Source organism: Nannospalax galili, unplaced genomic scaffold (genome assembly GCF_000622305.1).
Source record: "Nannospalax galili isolate Female #2095 unplaced genomic scaffold, S.galili_v1.0 scaffold2103, whole genome shotgun sequence".
NCBI classification, from domain to species: Eukaryota; Metazoa; Chordata; class Mammalia; order Rodentia; family Spalacidae; genus Nannospalax; species Nannospalax galili.
Window position 1 is genome coordinate 156980 of NW_008349069.1, and position 13897 is coordinate 170876.

Here is a 13897-nt window from a genome sequence, read left to right on the forward strand (position 1 = left end):
GCACTTACACATATGCAGGCAATACACTGTACACACAAAAGCAAGGCAATAGCTCCTCCTCATTCTTACCAGACCTCTATACTCTCCCATCTTTTTTCACCAAAATCTGCTCAAGAAATGATTAAAAGAAATGGATACCATCCCCACCCCCAGCCTGGCTCAGTGGTACATGCCTTTAGTCCCAGCACTTGGGAGACAGAGACATGTAGATCTCTGGGATCAAGGCCAGCCTGGTCTACATAGCAAGTGCCAGGCCTACAGAGAGACCCTGTCTCAAAAAAAAAAAGAGAGAGAGAGAGAGAGATGGATTTGATCATTATACAATGTATATACAAATTGACACATCATAATGTACCCCATAAATATGTGCCATTATTACAGGCCAATCAAAAACATCACTCTGTGTACACTGAGGCACAGTACAATCATGGAATGGGATAGAGTGGGGTCTTCTTCAGTTCATGGAGATTAACAGTCTATATCTTTCCCCAAAGCTGGCTCTATAATAATATGAAAGCTGGTTTTATGGTAGGTTCTCAATAAACTATAAAATCCCAACAGGCCTTAGCCTAGAGTACGTGGAACCTTCACACCAAAAATTTTCATTTCTGCCGGGCATGGTGGCACATGCCTTTAGTCCTAGCACTTGGGAGGCAGGGGCAGGTGGATCTTTGTGAGTTCAAAGTCAGCCTGGTGTACATAGTGAATTCCAGGCCAGCTGGGGCTACAGGGAGAGCCTATCTCAAAAAGACAAAAAAAAAAAAGGCTTCATTTCCGTTTACTTCTTGGGTCACCACACACATGGCTAACTTAAGTGAGGACTCCCTGTGTGCTCAGTAGCTACCAAAAGTTAAAGTACCATGCTTCTCTTTTGGAGATCCTTAAATAGCCTAAATTCCTCCTTGGTCAGGTCAGAGGGCTGAAACAACAGTTTGCTTAGCATCCTCAAGGGCTAGAAAAATTAGTATTCAAACTAAAGGAAACCAAATTTTTGTCTTTTATTTACAAGTTTTACTTAAATATTCTCCATGGTTAGAAAATCAGTGTCAAATAGGAACATTGGTACACAGCTTAAAATACGAATGCCAGTAATTATTAAAGAACATGATAAATGATTATTCCAAGAAAATGCTGGGTAAAAACTATTTTCCAGGAGGCAAGTTAGACATCAGGAGAGGAAAGGACAGGGCCTCAGGGGGCTCAAGAAATGGTTACACAGCAGCCAACACATGCTTCCCTTAGGTCATACCTGTGACAGCTTACAACAAACTATGCCTTGAGCCTCAAATCCAAAGCTTCAGAAGGCTTTCCTTCTGCACAACACTCAGGTTTCAAGGACAAACCACTTAATGATGAAACAGAAATGGCTCAGTTCCAGAATATTCCAGTTTAACCTGGGAAGTGAAGGCTTCCCAATAGCTGTCAAAAGAAGAGGGGTCACCAGAGACTGATGGGCAAAAGAACTGAACCAGCCTCCTTTGGAATACATTTTGTTGATGCTCTTCTATGTAATAATACTCTTCTTTAACTCAAGTTCGAGTCATTTATATTTTACTATAATTAAAAGCTGTCAAACATAAGTTTTGTCCAGTGTGCCTAAAAGCTAAAAAACCTCTTAGGCCAAATGTAATTCCGGAGAGGAAAAAAATCTATACATTAAAACACCTCAAAGTTTACATTATAATAAATTAGCTTTAATGATACAAATAACATCTCAGAGAATCTTATGAATTTGATCTAACATACATTCAGAGCTTGCATCTTCTCTAGTTTTGTTTCCAAAATCAACAGCACTGTATTATTTACACATAAAAGTGTCTAAATTATGTCAATACCATCAGTTTCTTACCCAAAATCATAAGTACATTATTTTAAGCACCAAGGCATACTTCCTTCAAAAGTTACATCTAAAATATTAAATGGTCAATCTCATTATTTCTTTCAAAGTCTTGAAATTTTAATCTCCCTAAGAACAGAGGGACAAGAGCTTTGGAAGAACTGACAAGGACCACAAATCTCTAAGTTTACTGTCTCAAAGCAGCAGTCCATATTTCAAGGTCACTGCCAGGGAGGCAGACACACTGGCATTTAACCAGAAGGCAATGCTCCCTGGAGTGGTCATGGGAAGAGCTGAGTTCACAGAGAGACAAAGGTAGACAATAAATAGGCCTTCCTTCTCTCTCAGTATATCAACTGGAAAACAGAGACATCTATTAGACAGTGAAAAAACACAGACACACTTGGAGATATAGATGGGACGTCTGTGTTCTATCAACTACAGGATAAGTTACTGAATCAGATACATTTATGACCCATGCTGGGTTCCAAAATAGGATCCAGACACTGTATGCCACTTAAGGCTCCAAGGATACTCCACGGTTTAACTGGCATGAAAAATAAAGGACAAAGGAAATGTCCAGGGAAGTAGAGACTTCCATTCAATCAGCTAGCCTTCATGATAGCACAACGGCAGTGATTCACATTTTTTCCTGAGGCAGGGTCTTACTCTGTAGCATACCCTAGCCTCAAACTCAGGTCCTCCTGCCTCAGTGCCTAAGACTCATTGTTTTTTTTTGAGATAGTGCCTCATATATCCTGGTTGGCCTTGAACTTCCTATGTACCTTAAACTTCTGATCCTCCTGCCTCTACTGCCCAAGCACTGGGATTACTGGCATTAGATACCATGCTTAGTTTACATTTTATATTATCTTTTATTTTTAGGAAATTGAGTTGGGGTCTAATCATTTAGAATAGGCTTAACATGAGGGTTAAGAGAAAGAGGCACTCAAAGGAAAAGAAGACACACCAGAGTATATGGGTGTGGACTTCTCAAAGAGTCACAGAAAGTAAACATGCCCAAATGTGGGTATGGGAACCTCAATGGAGAATCACATTTTGTTTTTGGGTAAACGTGTAAGAGATCAGAAGGAACAGTAATGGTTTCAGAACAAAAGAACCAAGGCTTAAATACCCAAAAGAAAATTTCACATATGAAACCACATCACTAAACAGGTATAATGGAAAATGATTATACCTGTACAGAATGATCCTAATTCTTTTATGAATTTTTTTCCAATTTATTTTGTGTGAGTGCATGCATGTGGAGGTCAGAGGACAGTTTTCAGGAGTTGGTTCTCTCCTTCTACCCATGTGTGGGTCCCAGGAATGGAACTCAGGTTGCAGCCTTTACCCAGTGAGCCATCTCATCAGCCCAGTCCCAACTCTTGACAATGTCACTTGTAAAGCCAAGGAAGCCAAACCTAGTTATCTGCTATTCAGTGGATGGCACTGCAGGTAAGAAGCAAAGAATCAACTAATAGAGTTCACCAACACTGAAGAGTTCTGATGAGGTACAGGAAACTAGAGCTGCCAAGTTTTGAGGGCTAATCCTACAAAAAAATATTTGTTTCCATTTAGGGACACATTTCCTGCTGTTTATATGCCACAGCCACTCATTAGAAGAGGAAACTCATCCCCTAAAAAGGATCCGTGTGGGTTAATTTTCAAGTAAATACAAAGACTTTGCAGCCTCTGAAAACTATGATGAGCTGCATTTGTATTTCTGCCCAACTCTGATACTAACTACGATCTAATTCCTGAAGCAATTTCTCACAGTCAGGGGCAGATGTCCCATCTGATAAATCTCCCTCCTCCTTCCTGCTTCTCAAAATGCAGAAAGAAAGCCTTGGCTCGTGGCTGTTCTTAGGACCTTCGTATTTTCACCTCTAGATTCAGGCTGAACTCTTAAGTCCACAAACCACTGAATAAGCCTGTTCTGCCTAAATGTCCACTACAACTACCATGTGATCACATGCCTCCTGACTTGGAACCTTTAGAAGGCAGAACAAGTGAAAGACTTTCAGTGGCAGCAGAGTGAGGTTCAGCAGCAGAGCAGAGGTAGGATTGTGCCAGATGGAACCAGAGTGTTTGACAGATAGAATCAGAAAGACTAAAAACTATGAATAGCCCCAAGGCTCAGCCAAGCAGGAACATTTTACTAAGTAAAAAAGGCCAGGAATTAGGGATTAGACATAAATTACCTCCTAGTGTGGCTCAAAGGTTTGGGAGTGAGACTCAGTAGAGGAGGCCAAATGCTGCACAATTAAATTCAGCTGGTCCATAGGCCTAGCCCCTCTGAAAAACAGATTAGTCCCAAACTCGCTTACAGTAGGCCTGCCTGCAAGTTTGAGAATTCAGTTTTAAAATTAATTTAGAGCTAAAATGCAATATAACAAAATATCTTCACAGTATTACAAAAAGTCACACGCAAAAAAAAAGTTAGAATATTGCATAGAAAAGTGCCCTGTAGTGTGCTTTGTAAACTGAAGCTTCCATAATTTAAAAAAAAAAAAAGAAAATTTCATAGCCTAGAAGGTGTGTATAACTGTGAGTTCCGAATTACCACATTTGTAGATTTTGAAGTTGGGTCTCAGAAGATCCCAGAGTTCTTTATTCTTAGAATCATGATTAAATTTATCCTCTAAAAGCACAGGATGACACAGTTATACAATGACAGAGACTGTCTTTGTAAAGGACACCAGCTACAAGGGCCTAAGCCAATTCTAGTCTTTAATCTCTGTCCTCTGCATAGGAGTTTACCAGTGCACACCAAGACATAAAAATCACTGCTACTGTTGTTATAACTAGCCCTCCCCCCTCTTCTTGTATTAGTCAATTACTCAGCAACCTCTATCTGCCTATCCTACCAGAAAGGTCTGAATAGCTCACTTAGGAGTAAGTGAAAATGTTTTAAAGGGCAATCATGGTAGCCTTGGCAACAGGATAGGAGACTCTTAACCCCCCTTGTAATAAGTATCAATTGAATCTGAGTTAAAAAACACAACAGTGACAGTGATATCATCCCGGTACATCCTGGCCACGTCCTCTGGCAATGTCAGCATGGCAGCCAGTCGCTCTGGCTCCATCTCCCCATACTCATTGCTCCCGATGGCATGTCTGATCAGATGTGTGGCTGCATTTTGGTCAGCTGCATGGAGTCCACTGGCTTTCCTCTGCAGCAGCAGACTCTGCATGAGTCCCAGGTTGGCCGGCCTTTGGTCCAGGTCTGGCTTGTGGTGACCTACTTTGGACAGGTGCCCCACCATCAGCCTCACCACATCCTCATTGCTCAGCATGTCCCACAAGCCATCTGAGGCCAACACAAGGAACTTATCCTGGGGCCTCAGCCTGTGGTATGTGACCTCAGGTTTGGCAGTCAGATAGGGTGGAGTGTGGTAGTGGGGTGGCGTGAACTGGTAGATGTTGAGGGCCTCAGTGTCAAAGCCCCTCTCTAGGACACTGTGCTGCAACTCTTTACTCCATTTCAGCTGGACATCTCCGAAGGCCCTGCAGGGTATAAGGACCCCCAGCAGCCTATCGTCTATGATGAGTGTCCTGTCCTCTGACTCAGGGTGTTCCCGCTTCAGTCGGGACAGCTCAGCCTCATTCCAGGCATTGTGGTCACAGGTAAGAGGTAAACAGGACCACGTACCATTTTCTTCCTGGACACCAAGGATAGCCCGACAGTCACCAGCATTTGCTACATGCAGGTGAACTCCATTGACATAGGCCATGCAAGCTGTTGCTCCAGAGAAAGCAACCTGGAGGGACAAATTCCTTGTCGCCTCATCTTCCAGGGGAGCCTGAATTTCAAGCGAGATGTCAGAATCCAATCTCTGGAAGGAATACATTAATGCTTCTTCAATGCTGAGCCCCATCTCCATATGCAGGTCAAGCAGTTCCTGACAATAGACACGAAGGTGGTCCAGATGTACTGATGTGACATCCTTATAGATACTGTCCCCTGGGTGCTTGAGCCACTGCAGGATGGGCAGCAGGGGCTTCATGTTTTCCATTCTTCTTCCATCTGCTCCAAGGGACACTGCCATGTAGTAGAAGAGCCTCTCGCTCACTGCTTGCGCACATGCATGGCCACCGTGTCCATCAAAGATGCCAAACATCAGCCCGTTGGTCTGCAGGCAGGAAGCTACACCTTGTCGGTCCTCCACTGGTGAGTTGGCAGCCAGCTGGTTGCTCTCAAACCTCAACACTGAATGTAGGACTCCACTGTTGAAATCAAGAACCTTGTGGGATAATTCACCAGCTCGAAGCACTTCATTGACCTGCTCAGGGCTGAGCTGCAAGTGGAAATCCTCTTCTTCAGTTGATGTGTGTCTGTAGGCTTTCCACAAAGCAAAGTTACCACATGGGGAACTGCTTTTTATAGTGGGCAGTGCAGGAGAAAAGAGTCTCCATTTCAACTGATTCCTATTCGTCACACTCGAGTACAAACGTCTGCCCCCTTGAAATGTAGCAATATAATTCCTTGCAGAATTGAAGATCCAGTAGGACACAGTACTTGACATTCTGAAACTATACTGGCGAGTGGAGTCCTTTTTCAGCCTGAAAATAAGTTTATAAAAGCTTCAAAGTTTCAATTATCAAAAGTACGACTGCTGAAAAACTTGATTTGCTAATATCCTTTCTGCTTTTATAGAGCCAGTAAGGCCCTCCCACCTTGCTCCCAGCTGATCTGATGCTTCCATTTCCTCTCCTTCCCAAATCCTTTCTCAGGCCAGAGCCTACGACCTAGCTCACCTGTAAGCTGTAGCGCCCACGTAGATACCTGCTTCCTCACTACCCTCCATGAATTTAGGAATTACCAACAGCTATTCCTGTGTCCAGCCCCGCACCTGGTACAAAGGCCCTCAAATATTAGTTCACGGTGGCATTTTCAGAGGTGCAGTGGCACACCAGATGTGACACTAGCTATTTAACATCAGACACTGCTTCACTATGTCTGAACACCAGTTACTACCAGTAGGATGGGCATAATATCAGTCTTAGTTTTTATTTTCTTCTTGCTTTATGCAGTACTGAGGATTGAACCCAATGTCTGTTGTGATATATATGAGGTGCTACCCACCACTGAGCTACACCCCCAGTCTCCTATTACTTTCCAAACTTATTCTTAGACAGTCTCATTCAGTTGCCAGACTGGCCTTAAAAATTCAGATCCTCCTGTCTCAGCCTCCAAAGTAGCTGGAACTGCAGCTACCAGTTGCAGTTCTCACAGGTCTTGAGAGGATTTAATAAAATATAACAAGTCCAATAAAAGAAAAAAAAGGTAGAGCTGGGGCATGGTGGCACATGCCTTTAATCCCAGCACTTGGGAGGCAGAGGCAGGCATATCTCTGTGTATTGGAGGCCAGCCTGGTCTCCATAGTGAGTTCCAGGCCAGCTGGGACTACAATGAGACCCTGTCTCAAAAAGACAGAAAGAAAAAAAAAAAGCGTAGTTATTGGGTGTGGTGGCACTTGGGAGACAAAGGCAACCCAGGCTGATATACAAAGTGAGTTCCAGGCCAGTCAGGGCTCTACAGTGAGTCTGGGGTGGGGGAAAAGTTTAAAAAGACAGTTAAGAACTGGGCATGGTGGCCTACACCTTTAATCCCAGCACTTGGGAGGCAGAGGCAGGCAAATCTTGATGAATTCAAGGTCAGCCTGGTCTGCACTGCAAGTTCCAGGTTGGCTGGGGCTACAGGGAGATCCTGTATCAAAGACCCCCCCCCAAATAAAATTTAAAAAACGAAAGGTAGTTAATATTCTTGCCACTGAAGGCATATTCCTCTAGTCATTCTGTGCATGTTTTTTATGGTTGCATCAACCACTTTAAATCTATCTGGCTTCCCTGTTAAAAGCAATGTTTTGGGTGATAATACATTTTATGGATTTTTTTTTTTTCCTTTTTGAGACAGGGTCCCCCTGAAACCCCAGCTGGCCCAGAGATGGATATGTAATAGAGCATTTTGCCATAGACAATCAATTTGTATATCTATTAGCTATTACTGGGGACTTGGAGTTGGCTGCTATTTATTTATCTATTTATTTATTTTTATTTTATGTGTATGCATGTATTTCCTGCATGTAGGTAGGTGCACCCGCGTCGTGCAATGCCCGCGGAAGACGGAAGAGGCTGTCGGATCCCCTGGAGCTGGAGTTATGGACAGTTGTTAGCTGCCATGTGGGGGCTGGGATTTGAACCCAGGTCTTCTGCAAGAACAACCAGTGTTCTTAACCGCTGAGATCTCTCTCCAGCCCCTAGCCTGCTATTTATTAAACACCATTATTGCGCGGCCACCAAACTGCCTGGCCTTGTGCAGCAACCTTTCTTTGCTTACTTCCAAAATCAGTAGGTCAAAGGTGTATATTCACTGTGAAACTGTTTCCCAAAACCAGTGAGGATCATCGTCCTTTACCCACGGCACAGAACTTGGGGCAGATGAGGTCAGGGGCACTGAAAGCCTGCCTCGGACGCCCTTTGACCCTGGGAGAGAGGGCAGGCCACCGTGCGCGACAAAAACAGTTTCCTGCAGCCGGGACAAAATTTAGCCTTCCGAAAGAAAATAAGTCTGAAGTTCAAGGGTACAACCACAGCCTCCTAGGTAAAGGCACAGGATCCGTCGTTTACCAAACTCGGTCTCCCCTAAAACCTGGCGCAGCCACATTCTAGCCAGGAGTGGTGACACCCGGTTAGGGTCTCTGAACCGCGGCTTTCCAGGTGGTGCACAGGCGCACAGCGCGCCGTCCAGCTCGGGAGGCTGACCAGGGCAACGCATCCAGTGCAGGGGACGCGCCGCGCCGCAGCCTCCCCCACCACCGCGCCGGCCCACGTGGCGCGTGCGCGCAAGTGGGGTGACCAGGCCTGGGGCCCCGCTCGGCCCGCCCTCTCACCTCATCTCCTCTACGTTCTCCGCCCCTTCACCTGAGCTGGTGCGTCGGGCGGAGGAGCGCCAGGCGTCGGCGGGGTCCGCCGCAGCGAAGTCCACGCCCCACCCCCGGTCCACTTTCTTACCTCCGACCCTCACCCTCTGTTCACCAGCTCGCGCCGCTGGCACTCGGCGAATTCCCTCAGCCCCGCGCCGGCGAAGAGTTTGCGGCTGCAGCTGCCCGGATTTTACTTCTCTGGACAGGCCCCCGGACGAGGAACAAGCTCGCCAAGAAAGCTCCCTCCCGCCATTCCTGATTGGCTTATCTACGAAGGCGGGCCCTTGATGGACATCCGTGTTACCCAATGGATGACGAGAGCAAGAGGACGGCAGAGAGGAGGGGCCAGCACCGCCCTGCACCCTTCCCCTCCCGTTACCGTAGTGTTAGAGCTGTAGCCGCCAGATCAGGCTGTCACGTGGCTGTGCCCCCAGCTGGCGTTTTCGCAACACCCTGCCAGCCTGGAACCTACAGACCTCTAATTCCGTACTGTCGTTATATCCCGCACAAATTCTTCCCCAATTTTGTGCGGATCTCTCTAGGCTACTCTCCTACATGCCACGCCCTTATTTTCATCCACCTGGATATCACCTGCCTGGAAGGCTTAGTGGAGGACTCAAGCATAATTTGCCCTGACCTTATTTTCCTGCTAAACCTGTTCGTCCTAACCAGTAATGGCCTCGCTGGCACACAGAGAACCAAGCCCAAAGCTGTGGGGTCAATTTGATGCCTCTCTGACTTTTCCCACACCTCTTCCACTTATCATTTCTAGCTCCTAAATACCTCCCCATCCTTTTGTTTGTGGACGTCCTATTCCAAGCCCCGCCTCCCGCTGCCAACTTCTACTGGTCCTATCCCTCCTCTACAGAGGAGCCAGGATGACCCTTCTAAAACTCAAATTTCTGACCCAATGTGTTCATTGGCTCCTTAGTTGCCACTGCTTTGAATTCACAATTCTATTGGCCCATCACTGACAAGGAATGTTCGCTCTCATTGTTACTTGGAAAAGGCAAAGGACCAGAACAACAGATGCTCCCTGTGTCCCTTCCGGCCCAAACAGTGTCAGAGGTCAGTCACCGCCTATATCCTTATAAATTACTTTGTTTTCAACTGAGTGTGGTGGCCCTTGCCTTTAAACCCAGCACTAATCCCAGCACTGGGGAGGCAGAAGCAGGCAGATTTCTGAGAGTTCAAGGCCAACCTGTCTCCATATTCCAAGCTAGCCAGGGTTACAATAACAGGACTCTGTCTAAAAAAAAAAAAAAAACACAGAGATCTACCTCTCAAGGGCTCTCAAGGGCTGAGATTAAAAAGGCAAGTGCCTTATTTTTTGTTATGGGTCTAGTTTCATTTTGTTTTGCTTTTGTGATACTGAATATTGAACCTAGGACCTCCTACACATTACTCTCCCACTGAGATATATCCCCTCTTCTCTCAATATTGTGAAACAGGGTTTCACCAAGTTGCCCAGGCAGACCTTGAACTTGTAATCCTCCTGCCTCAGCCTCAAGAGCAGCTGGGATTAAAGATCTGTACCACCAGGCAGAGCCCTTTCAAGAAGTTCTAAGTCAGAATTTGTAATCTTCTCTTCCTGGACATTGAGAGGGCTTTTTCAGATCCATACTAAAAATAGCTCTAATTAAATAGACTTGAGAGAACTGGGAAGCACACTTTTGATTTTATTTGTTTTACAAATAGTTCATTTGAGCTTGTAGAGGGGTTATTTTTCAGGACAAATACAGCAGTCTACAATGTGACTGGCCCTGAGCTAACTCTTAGAGAAACATCAACGCCACTACCACTTTCCTGAGAAAAATTACATCATTCTACTAAGTCTGAAACCACAGTTTTTCTTTTCTTCTTATAAAAAAATATGGTGGGTGTGGTGGTGCATGCCTTTAATCCCAGCACTCAGGAGGCAGAGGCAAGCAGATCTGTTGAGAGAGATCAAAGTCAGTCTGGTCTACATAGAAAAAGCCAAGCCAGGGCTATAAAGTTAAGACTCTGTCAAAATAAAAATTATTTGTGTGTGTGTGTGTGTGTGTGTATGTGTGTGTGTGTTATTGGGACTTGAGCCTATGGCCTCTCACATGCTAAACCAATGCTCCATCACTACATAATATTCCCAGCAAGTTTTTCTAAGTTACCATATATCCCTACTTCCAAAGTAAAAATACACCTTTAAGAATATGGTGCTCATTACAACATTCACTTCAAAAGCTACAAGTATATCTGTGACTGATTATGATCAGCAACCCAAGTTCCCTGTGAGGTCTCCCAAGGTTTCCTTGTCCCCAACTCTTACAAGGAACAAATGAAGGAAGAGGATTTATATTCCTTTCAGAAAGGAAAAGCACAGATCAACTGGCACTTTTAGAGAAAATACGGAACAACCTTCAGCCTCACTCAAAACCAAACAAATGTGAATTAAAAACAGCTATTGTTGTTTACCAAACAACCTGACAACTATTAAATCCTAATTTAGTGAGCCAGGCATGGTGAAGCGCACCTGTAATCCCAGCACTTGGAAAGTGAGGGCAGAGCATGAGTTTGAGTCAGCAAGTGGGAATGCAAATTGAGACATACTTTTGATCCACTAAGTCCTCTACTTTTTATAAGTGCCTAGAAACTGTTTTGCTGAAAAGCACTGACTCCCCGCACCGGTCCACAAGATAACTAAAATCAGATTTAAAGCCTACCATCCCTGAATTCATTTTTGCATCTGTCTCCTTGTCTTAAAACTTTGGTTCAAGTCAGGCATGGTGGCGCACATCTTTAATCCCAGCACTCAGGAGGCAGAGGCAGGTGGATCTCTGTGAGTTCAAGGCCAGTCTGGTCTACATCGTGAGTTCCAGGCCAGCTGGAGCTACAGAGAGACCCTATCTCAAAAACAACAACAACAACAACAAAAAGAACTTTGGTTCAAATCCTTAACTCTGCACACAGCCATGCTAAACACTCAAGGCATGCCTGTCTAAATACTGTGATACCAAGCAAAATGTTGAGGTACATGCCAGTAATCCCAGCATTTGGGAGTCTGCAGCAAGGGGATCATGAATTTGAGGCCAATTTGGGCTACATAGCAGGACTCTGTGTCAAAAACGAAACAGCAAATGAAAAGAAACGAAGCAGAACAAAACAAAATCAGCCTGGTGGTACCTAACCAATTTCATCCCCCTTTCAAGTCTGAAGGAACCAAAATAAAAGTAACTGAAGCTTCTTACCGTCAGTTTTTTACCATGTCTTGTTCCAGACCTCCAAAAAGTTACCTGAAAGTCTCTAAGTCAATATCCTAAACCTACATTCATCTTGGATTCTAGTACTAGCACAGCCTCACAGATAAATCACCCCAAGATGAGATCACCACAAAGCAGAGACAGTTATCTCAGGGGAATCAGATTATCCCCTTAAACTCTAGGGATTTCTGAACACCTTGCAGAACCAGAACTGACACAATGATCAACCAGAGAAACCTGGACCAGAGTTGATTATTTATGCAGTCCTCTTGCCCCCTGCTCCAATTCTTCCTTTATTTAAAGCTCCTGTAAGTACTGAAGATGGACTAAAATACCTACTTTCCATCTGTGGGGGTTTGAATGAGAAACGTCCCTTATAGACTCAAATATTTGAACCCTCATCCCCAGTTGGTGGCACTGTTGGAAGGTCATGGGATTTCTAGAAAGTGTTAGTCTTGTTGGAGGAAGTGCATCGCTGGGGGGTAGGCTTTGCCAGTTCATAACCTTGTCCATTTCCGGTTTGAGCTCTGTTTTTGTGTTTGCTGTTAGAGATACGAGTTCTCAGTTTCCTGGGTATTTCTTCCATAAGTTGCTTTTGCAATGGTGTTTTATCACAATTACAGAAGTGAGTAAAACATTTTCTTCACAACATGGCTGTGTTTATTAAAATCCTTTCCTGCGCATTCTCATTAATTCTGTTTGCTGTCTTCACGGTGCGTGGTCAGACAAGTTGGAGCCTCTGGAGTTAGGCCTGTAGCCTAGACTCTGGCTATATTTTCAGTTTGTACTAAAGAGACAAAAAAGTGAACCTGGATTTTTCCAGGGCCACCAGGACTGGAATGTTAACTCAGAACAAGCAAGCCATTGACAATATATACATACTAAGCCACTTATCATGTATTTATACATGCAGATTCTGTTCTGCAGTGTGGAATACCTGAGGCCATGTCCATGAAGTCTAGTTGATCCATTGGTTATCTGGAAGTTCACTAATTCTTCATGTCATCATATGCCCCAAGTGACCTGCCCCTGGAGTCCAACTGCCAGGGGCCAGTACATGTTCACTTCCGGTGCCACTTGCCCACCTGTAGTCTCCACAAATTAAAATTTTTCTTCCATAAACATATATTACCAGAGCCAAAGATGGTGGCACATACCTGTAATCCGAGGGAAATAGATGCATGGGGATCAGAGTTCAAGGTCATACTCAACCACATGAGACCTTATTCAATCAATAAACAAATGTATTACACACACACACACACACACACACACACACAGAGAGAGAGAGAGAGAGAGAGAGAGAGAGTCCCATTTGACATAACTTGTATAATCAGAAAAAAGAAAAACTGTATTTTAAAACCAAAGGACAAAGCTGGAAATGTAGCTCAATCAGTAGAGTGCTTGCCTAGCAAGCATGAGGCCCTGGGATTAATCTCAGTTTAAGATCAGGAGTGACCTACCTGTAATCCTAGCACTCTGGAAGAAGAGGCAGAAGGAACAGGGGTTCGGGTTCATTCTTGGCTACAAAGGAAGCCCAAGGCCAGCCTGGACTCATGAGACTCTGTTTCAAAAACACCCAGTATAAGCTAGAGGAGTTAGCAGAGTAAAAAGGCTGGATTTCTGGAATGATTCCAGCAAAGTCTCCTGATTACTTAGCTACAGAGACAAGATTTTCTGTTAGGAAAACTGGATTTGACGTCAGTCTTATACCAGAAGGACCTGAGTTTGTTTCTGCCAAAATTACAACATCAGTCCTGATAATCTGAGAGAATTCGTAAAAGCTTTAGATGTCTTTATCCTTTGCCAATTAGCAGAAGAGTTTAGCCTTGCAGCAGCATTCTTGCTTCCCAGGGCATTTAACTTTGTCTTTCTGTTTTGCAAGTTCACTCAGG

General features: G+C 44.5%; 1 protein-coding gene across 1 annotated transcript; it reads right to left on the reverse strand.

Annotated features, from left to right (window-relative positions):
• Positions 1-2620: 2620 nt before the first annotated feature.
• Positions 2621-9008, reverse strand: Pdp2 (pyruvate dehyrogenase phosphatase catalytic subunit 2). Its single transcript, XM_008846270.3, has 2 exons — positions 8855-9008; positions 2621-6403 (listed from the first exon to the last, which is right to left on the reverse strand). The coding sequence occupies exon 2, from the start codon at positions 6364-6366 to the stop codon at positions 4795-4797; it is 1572 nt and encodes a 523-aa protein (XP_008844492.1). The 5' UTR covers positions 6367-6403; positions 8855-9008; the 3' UTR covers positions 2621-4794.
• Positions 9009-13897: the final 4889 nt, after the last annotated feature.

What these genes read in the sequence shown, in the direction of transcription:
- Pdp2 (XM_008846270.3), bottom strand. Translation starts at nt 6,366, where the DNA reads ATGTCAAGTACTGTGTCCTACTGGATCTTCAATTCTGCAAGGAATTAT.